The 8,153-nt window shown below is 40.9% G+C and overlaps 1 protein-coding gene across 1 annotated transcript; it reads right to left on the reverse strand.

The window, feature by feature from the left end:
• Positions 1–225: 225 nt before the first annotated feature.
• Positions 226–6,134, reverse strand: inab (internexin neuronal intermediate filament protein, alpha b). Its single transcript, XM_017456892.3, has 3 exons — positions 4,688–6,134; positions 3,810–3,934; positions 226–3,594 (listed from the first exon to the last, which is right to left on the reverse strand). The coding sequence occupies exons 1-3, from the start codon at positions 5,735–5,737 to the stop codon at positions 3,363–3,365; spliced, it is 1,407 nt and encodes a 468-aa protein (XP_017312381.1). The 5' UTR covers positions 5,738–6,134; the 3' UTR covers positions 226–3,362.
• Between the last annotated feature and the right edge of the window lie 2,019 nt (positions 6,135–8,153).

The following is an 8,153-nucleotide window of genomic DNA, read 5'->3' on the forward strand; positions in this document are numbered from 1 at the left end:
ATTGGCAATGAACTAAAATAGATTGTAATATTGTAGGCTTTTTTTTTTCTTTTTTTTTTAATTATTAAAGCTTTAAATTTACTGTCTAATGGCTGAATACAGCAATACTACCATAGCCGGAATTTCTTTGTATGTAGCGTCGTTTGGTGTTATTTTTGGTGGAATTGAAAACGTGGGCATAATAAACATTTTGGGAAGGAAACGCAACACAGACAAACAGAAATATGGACTTCATAATGCTAAGTCTTTATTGGTCATTGGTGATACAGCAGTAAGATAAAGGATAAAGACTACAGTGCATAATCTACATTCAGTTCCTACGGACATCATTTTATAAGTTATTCATTGTAACATTGTAGTATCTAGAGAGAACAATCAACGGAGCACATTCTTAGCAGACACAACACACAAACCCACACACTGATAGCTTCAGCAAGCTGCTGGTGATTTAAGGCAATTTGATAACCTAAAGCATTGAGTAACATTGACTTTTGTGCCTTTTGTATTTGTTAAAGATTGCTCATCGGATTTGTGTTGGCTGTGTTTTTTTTTTGTTGTTGTTGTTTTTTTTTTTTCATCGGAAGCGAGTTGCGAAGGTTTAAATATATTAACATTTCATCTTCCACATATTATTATTTACGTAGACACCTAAAAGTGAAAAGTGCCTTGAGAGAAGTTTTCATTTATACTTAAGACCAAAAGTTCCAATGTGATATGCAGTTTTGGAGACTCATAAATAGCACATTTTTGTTTTTGTTTTTTTCCCCCACTGTGCTAACACACTTGTTCTAGCTTGTCAACTCATTATCAGATGCTTAATTACTTAAATGAAGTGTGTCAGCACAGGAATCACTTACAGTACACGACAGTGGATCCCCAAAGGAAAGGGATGGACAAACTTCAATATTTCCCAGAACCTTTCATACAACCTTTTTAACTTTTTAATGGGGAACTGTTTGGATGATTCCATATATGCAAGCTACCATATTTATCACCTTTATCATTTTCTCCAAAGACTATCCAGTGAAAAAAGTAAACCTCTATAACATGCTGCAGTACAGTTGATTTGATCACAGTGAAGAGTGCAGTAAGTCAGGCCTATAGTGCCTTGAGGCAAGTGGTGTCAAGACCTGGCAGTGATCAAGTAGAGTTAGAAAAGATTCAAGCTAGTACTGATTATTAGTTAATTAATGCAAACTGATACTTAAGGGAAGCTTTGCTTTGTGCATCGATGTTGTTGATCTAAGTCTATGTCTGGACTTACAGTATTTGAAAAGTTGTATTGAAGAGTATAGGTTTAAGCTGAGCCATTCCTTATAAATTATATTCCTTTTGTAATAGAAAGCGAGGTTTTTAAGAATGGCTTGTGGGTTTTTTTTTTTGTGTGTGTGTGTTATGTTGTGCATTTTTGTTATGCGGCGATTATGGATGATGGTACATTCGTGTATACATGTAACATTCTCATTTAAATAATGCCTTTCAGTAGCCCATGCTACATTTGTGCTAATTTTTTTTATATGTTTGTCCTCGAACTCAAAAGCAAGACTCGTACTTTCACCATTACCTTTTTTTCACCTATTTTTCTCCCCAATTTGGTCACCTGCCAATTTCCACCCACCAAACTGCTGCTCATGCTGTGTCACAGGGTAGCGTAAAACACTCTGAGGAAAGGGCTACTGCTCTCTTCCCCATACATGAACTTACAAGCACCTATGTTTGGCTAGTGTCACTTTGATTGACAGGGGAGAGAGATTATGCCATCCCTCCCATCCACCTAGAGAGAACAGCCAATTTTGCTCCCTTGCCTTCAGGCCAAGGATGGCTGTGGCATCATCAGGATTTGAACTTGTGATCTCCTGACGATAGGGCAAATGGTACTCGGGAGAGTCTGTTTAAATTGTTTACCATATTTTGTATTTCTTTCCCAAGCCTAGTTTAAGTAACATCCTAATACATTTGTGTCCTGAATAATCATGTGTTACTATCACGCATACCAAGCAGCATTGTGCACTAATTAGCTGATACTGTGATTCAATGCATGATTGACATTGCAGGATGAATGATTTGAGAAAAGAACAGCGTTGTAATTAAGGATTGCTGGATGGCCCATACACACATACACTTGACATGCAAACAGGGAATAAACATCATGCATTAATATCAGCTGCTGCTTGCACTCAATTCATTTTCAAGCAGGGGAGAGTCAGATTGGCACCATGACTAGTCTTGGAGAGGAATTTCGTGCTTTGGCAATAGGTTTTGGAGAAAGTGATCTGGGATGCATTGTTACCATGCACACATGTGTGAATGCAGATCATGAATCAAACGCAGCTAATGGTAGGAAGAGTAGAACGACTGAACTTTCAGATGTAACAAAATATCTGAGACTACGGAAAGAATCCGCAAGTAAGAGTAATGCCATGGTGTACAGCAGGGGTGATCAACTGGCGGACCAATATCAAAGTATTTTACTGTAGCAGAACCACGTCTAGTTTTAAACATGAACCAACATGCCATCTGTAACATATCCTCTATTGCGGCTCATCCAATCAAATGCATTTATGTCCATTGTTCAGCTGAAGTCAGCTTCTTGGGGAAGGGAAGACTTTTCACAGACTATAAACATGACCGGACAGAGAAGAATTTTCAAAACAGATGCATCTTATCTGTTCAGAATCCGTGCCTATAGTCAAAAGTGGTCACATGAATCACCAATGTGAAACAAAACATAACCACTGTGGATTTGTGTTTTATTTTTAGCCATGAACGAATCATAAGTGGTTAAGCATTAAAAGATAACGCATTAAAGAACTGTTGTGAACAATTATGTTAGTTGCTTAACCAGACCTTTGTAAGCAAGGAATTTTCACAAATCGGAGTTGAATACCCCTGGCATACAGCAAGATAAATAAATAAATTGGGATGGCCATGTAGTGTGCTGATTTCTTTTCTGTATAATGAATAGTGACTATTGACAAATTTGTGAACAGATTAGGATTTTGTCCTGAATGCATTGTGCATGTTCACACACATGCACATAAGCTTTCTGGAATGTGATGAGCGTAGCCTGTGTTAGTGCACTTAAGGGTTTATTTTTAAGACAACACCTATGCAAAACAACGCAGACCTGATCAGCTAACAAGTAAGAGTAGCGGAGAGAAAGAGTGGATTGTGCCTAAAGAGTGTGCTGTCTATCTTAAGGGGACAGACGCCCTGTTACTGAGAGTGCTGTATTCGATAAGTGGAGAGAGAAAGAGAGAGCTGATACACGGATACACTGGATTCCTCTCTGAGACATTCCTAGTGAAGGAGACTGGGGGGGGGGGGGGGGGGGGGGGGTGCAATAAGGAGGGAGATGAGACTTAGTTCTTCGAAGTGGCAACATCAGCCTCTCCAGAATCATGCTTTTCAGCCTTCTTGGAAACGGAGTTTTCGGACCCACCAATCGGTTTGTCCTCATCCTCTCCTCTCTCCTTCTTGGTGCTCTTGGTAGAGCTGGTATAGACACGGCTCTGGTAGTTGTAGCTCTGGGAGCCTGGAAATGAGTAGGTGATGCCCGTGCTTAGGCGGGTCTCCTCTCCTTCCAGAAGTTTCCTGAGAAAGGTATGACGAAAGAAAAAAAAGGAGAGGAGTTGTAATGAGAGAGTAAGGATGTTGATAGAAAAATGTGTGTGTGTGTGTGTGTGTGTGTGTGTGTGTATGTGTGTGTGTGTGTGAGGGGGAGGGGGATTTAACATGTAAGACAAAGGTGGGATTTCTCAATGATCAATATTCCTATGCAAAAGGATATAAAGTGTTTCTCTATTTACCTGTAAGCAGCAATCTCAATATCCAAGGCCATCTTGACATTTAAAAGGTCCTGGTATTCCCTCAAGTGACGAGCCATCTCGCTCTTAGTGGTCCTTAGCTCATTCTCCAGCTCACCAATTGCGTCCTGGTTGAGGACAAATTTAACCAAGAATTATTTGCACTAAAATAAAAATAAAAATTTTCAGGCTGTATCGCATTTATTCAGATTTGATTGTCAGAAGCACTGCCTTAGACGAACGCCTTTGACACAGTAGAGAGAGGGATATTTTAATTTGGGTGGGGCACATTAACCCCTTACACTCCCAGAACCCACAAGCAGGTCGAGGCATACATTTTTCACTCTCATAGTCAAATTTTCAGTGGAGTTACTGAATAATTCATAATAGTTACGGAGTAATGTGCTTTAGGATTAATCACTGAAAAGAATTACTGTAAGACTGATCACTGGCTTAAAATAATGTACTTGTTGAAGTGGATACTAAAATAGATACCACCTTTATCAGCGTTACATAAATAATTACAGTGCATACTTCAATATTAAACGTAGAACTTAAAAACAAAAAAAAATATGAATGAAATAAGTATTTTCCAAGTTGCGAATACATTATTAGAATAAAAAACTTTTATTATAATAATGTAGAGAATAAATGTAGTCACACATTTGTCACAGGTTTAGTTGCTTTCAGGACCATGGACAGAGGAGAGGATTATTAGGATCGCCCTTGTAGTGATTATTAATTTCCCTCTCGAAATCTATACGAACGCGGATTTAAAGATTTGTACAGTTTTTTTTTTGTTGTTGTTTTTGTTTATGCAAGAAACGGATAGCTCGTTTTATCTTACAAATGAGTCAGAAAGGTTTCAGGTCATAACTAACCTGAAGGCCGACGACCTCGAGGTTGTGCCGCTCCTCCATCTCGCGGAGCTGCCGCTCCAGGGACTCGTTGGTGCCGCGCAGGCTCTCGATCTCGATGGTCCTGGACTGCAGCTGACGCCTGAACTCGTTGACCTCTTCACGGCTGGCGCGGATCGCCTCGTTGCTGCGGCTCGCCTGCTCGTTCAGGTCGGCGAACTTGGAGCGGTACCACTCCTCGGCGGATTGGAGGTTTTTAGAGGCGAGCGACTCGTACTGCGTGCGGATCTCCTTGAGAGCGGAGGTTAGATCCGGCTTGGTCACCTCGAGCTCCACGGACACCTGCGACGCCTGGATGACGCTGGTGAGCTCGGCCACCTCTTCGTCGTGCACCTTGCGCAGGAAGCCGATCTCGTCCAGCAGTGACTCGACCTTCCTCTCCAAGTCGAGTCGCGCCAGAGACGCGTCGTCTACATCCTTGCGGAAAGCCTGCAGCGTGCGCTCGGCCTCGTCGCGCCGGCGCGCTTCCTCTTCGCAACGCTCCTGCGCCTTGTGCAGCTCCTCTTCTGCGGCGTCGCGCTCCAGCGCAGCGCGCTCTCGCTCGGCACAAACCTGCTCCAGCTGCGCACGCAGCTCCCGGATCTCCTGTTGGTAGAGGTCGGAGAGACGCGACGGCTCCGCGTGACGCTGACGCAGCGCCGCAAGTTCGACCTCCAGCGCCTTGTTTTGCTGCTCCACGTGGCGCACTTTCTCGATGAACGAGGCGAAGCGGTCGTTCAAGCCCTGCATCTGCTCCTTCTCGTTTGTGCGAACTATCTTGAGCTCGTTGCTCAGCGCGGTGCTCTGCGCGAAGTCAAACGTGTCCATCCCCATCGGAGAGGTCGATGATGGGAAGCCGGTGCGCCCGATGCGCTTATAGGAGCCCAGACTCGAGCTGGTGGTCCTGGACATAGACACGGACCGGTAGCCGCTTCGGGGGGCACTCATTCTGGACGGGGACGTCGAGAAACGCGGAGACTCTCCGAAAATCTTCCGGTAGGATGAAGAAGAATAGACATCGGATCCGTAACTCATTTTGGCGTTTGAGGATGTAAGGAGCGGAACTCAGGCTGCGGAGTGTCCCCCCCACCTTTTTATAGCAGCAGCAGGACCGTCCCAATCGATGTCACCCTGCTTATAGGCTGTATCTTCACACCCAGCTATCCGGCTGCAGATGTCTCAATGGGAAACACGCCAAAAAACAAGCTCCTTTAACTTTTTCGAAGTGTTTCTGCTGGAAGTGATAGCGCGTTTGAGTCGCTTTATGAAGCCTGAGCAGGGGAGGCGGGATGGAACTGTCCGTTTTGGCGCAGTGCTGATGTAAGGAAGAAAAAAAAATTCTCATCGCTCCTCTGTCTCTGTGGGATCCAAGAGGAACATCCATGCAACGCCACCACCACCAGAGACATTTTATTAGATGAAAAGATGCCGCAGACTATCCAAAGACATTTATACATTCTTCAGTTGTAAAACTATATATATATATATATATATATATATATATATATATATATATATATATATATATATATATATATATAGCCTATCTAAAAATGTCTAACGTATTCTGTAAGCAAATGTAGTTACACTGGAAAATTAACTACATTTTTATTCTTTGTTGATGTTATGAGATCATGTTCATCATCATTAATATTAATCATTAGACTATTATTCAAATATTGTTCTATTATACGTGGTTGGTTTGTGTTTGCGCTGGGCAAGCATATTTAGGGTAGCTGTTGAGTTTTTCTTAAGGGCATACCTGAGTGATACGCAGTTATAATATAGTACAGTTTTGATGCTGCTATATTTAGCCATCAGACGCCAAAGCTGTGAAGTCATCGTCTGGGATGGAGAAAGTATGACTGCTGTACACTGCTGCTCTCTGCCGGAGACCAGGTGCAATACACATACTAATCCTGAACAGAGACCCAGCTTTAAACACTTTCTATGTCAAATTGTCTAGCTATTTTAATACTAAATACAGATGTTAGGGTCTCTCTCTCTCTCTCTCTCTCTCTCTCTCTCTCTCTCTCTCTCTCTGGGATCTCTATTAAAATGTAAAAGAATGGACTCCACATTAATGACATTTCTATTCTAAATGTCTGAATATCTAACACTAATCTGATAGAATTCAAACTTTTTTAATGTGTTAACAAAAAGATCAGATAATTAGGCTATACACATTTAAATTCAATGGAATATGGAGTGACGTAAGCACGCCTCAACACAATCTAAGCTCCGCTGACCACCACCTTTCTCTTCCCCTCTCATCAGTTGTATTATTATATTATTATATTATTATATTATTATATTATTATGCCATGGCTCTCCCTGTCATCTTGGACATATGTTTTTCTTTTGCCCTGATCTCTATGGTTTTTGGACTGGCTTCTTTACTATCATGTCCACTATTCTCAGAGTAGATTTAAAACCTTGCCCATTGATTGCTATATTTGGTATTCCTGATGCCTCCGTTCCATTAAGCTCTGCACAAAAAGATACGATTTCTTTCACATCCCTAATAGCAAGACGTTCCCTACTATTGCATTGGAAGTCTGCTAAATATCCATCCATCTCCCAGTGGCTTTTTTTTCTTTCTTTTTTTTTTAAAAAAAACTCGAGAAAATAAAGTATACGATGAGGGTTGTACTGACAATTTTTTATTTTTTATTCTTATTTATTTATTTATTTATTTTTTATAAATGGCAACCCTTTATTTAATATTTTATGGAGTTACAGACACTTCCTATTTGAATATTTGTGCCTGTTGTTTACAATATATACATAACCAGGTATAGATATTGGTTAGCCATGATGAGCCTGGGTGGGGGTGTTTTGTTGATTGTACTCTTTCATTTTGTTTTTCTTTTCTACACTATGTATGTATGTGTGTATATGTAAGTATAACAAAAAATGAGAATGGTATTGTTGCTATGTGACAGGAAGTTTGTTTTCTTTCTCAATAAGAATATTTTGGAAAGAATAAAATAATTCTTAACCACGCCCCAACACGACCTAAGCCCTGCCCACCACTACCCCTTACCTGTTCCTCTTTTTTTCTATTACTCACTCTATGTTTATAAGGTTGCTTTGACACTATATTCTTTGTAATTTGTGACAAAATACTCTACTGAATATATTATATTACATATAAGTGTAACATTAAAAGTATGTGGCCTGATGTGACATAAGCCACGCCCCAACACATCCAAAGCCCCGCCCACCACCGCACGTATTTAGTCTTCTTCCTTCTATTAGTTATTGCGCCCTCTTCTGTCAGTTGACGCTAAATGTTCCGTAATTCCTGACAGAAAAACTAGATTCTACTCAATAACTCAATATAGACATATAATAAATAACCTAAACCTACTCTTTCTATTTTATATTAAATGTAAGTGTATTATTAAAATTGTGTGGCCTGACGTGCATATAGCCACGCCCTAACACA

The sequence above is a fragment of the Ictalurus punctatus genome, chromosome 26 (genome assembly GCF_001660625.3).
Source record: "Ictalurus punctatus breed USDA103 chromosome 26, Coco_2.0, whole genome shotgun sequence".
Classification (NCBI taxonomy): Eukaryota; Metazoa; Chordata; class Actinopteri; order Siluriformes; family Ictaluridae; genus Ictalurus; species Ictalurus punctatus.

Coding starts and splice junctions, on each gene's coding strand:
- inab (XM_017456892.3), bottom strand. CDS start 5,737: ATGAGTTACGGATCCGATGTCTATTCTTCTTCATCCTACCGGAAGATT. Junction 3,935..4,687: donor TCGAGGTCGTCGGCCTTCAG/GTTAGTTATGAC, acceptor GTCCTCAACCAG/GACGCAATTGGTGAGCTGGA. Junction 3,595..3,809: donor ATTGAGATTGCTGCTTACAG/GTAAATAGAGAA, acceptor TACCTTTCTCAG/GAAACTTCTGGAAGGAGAGG.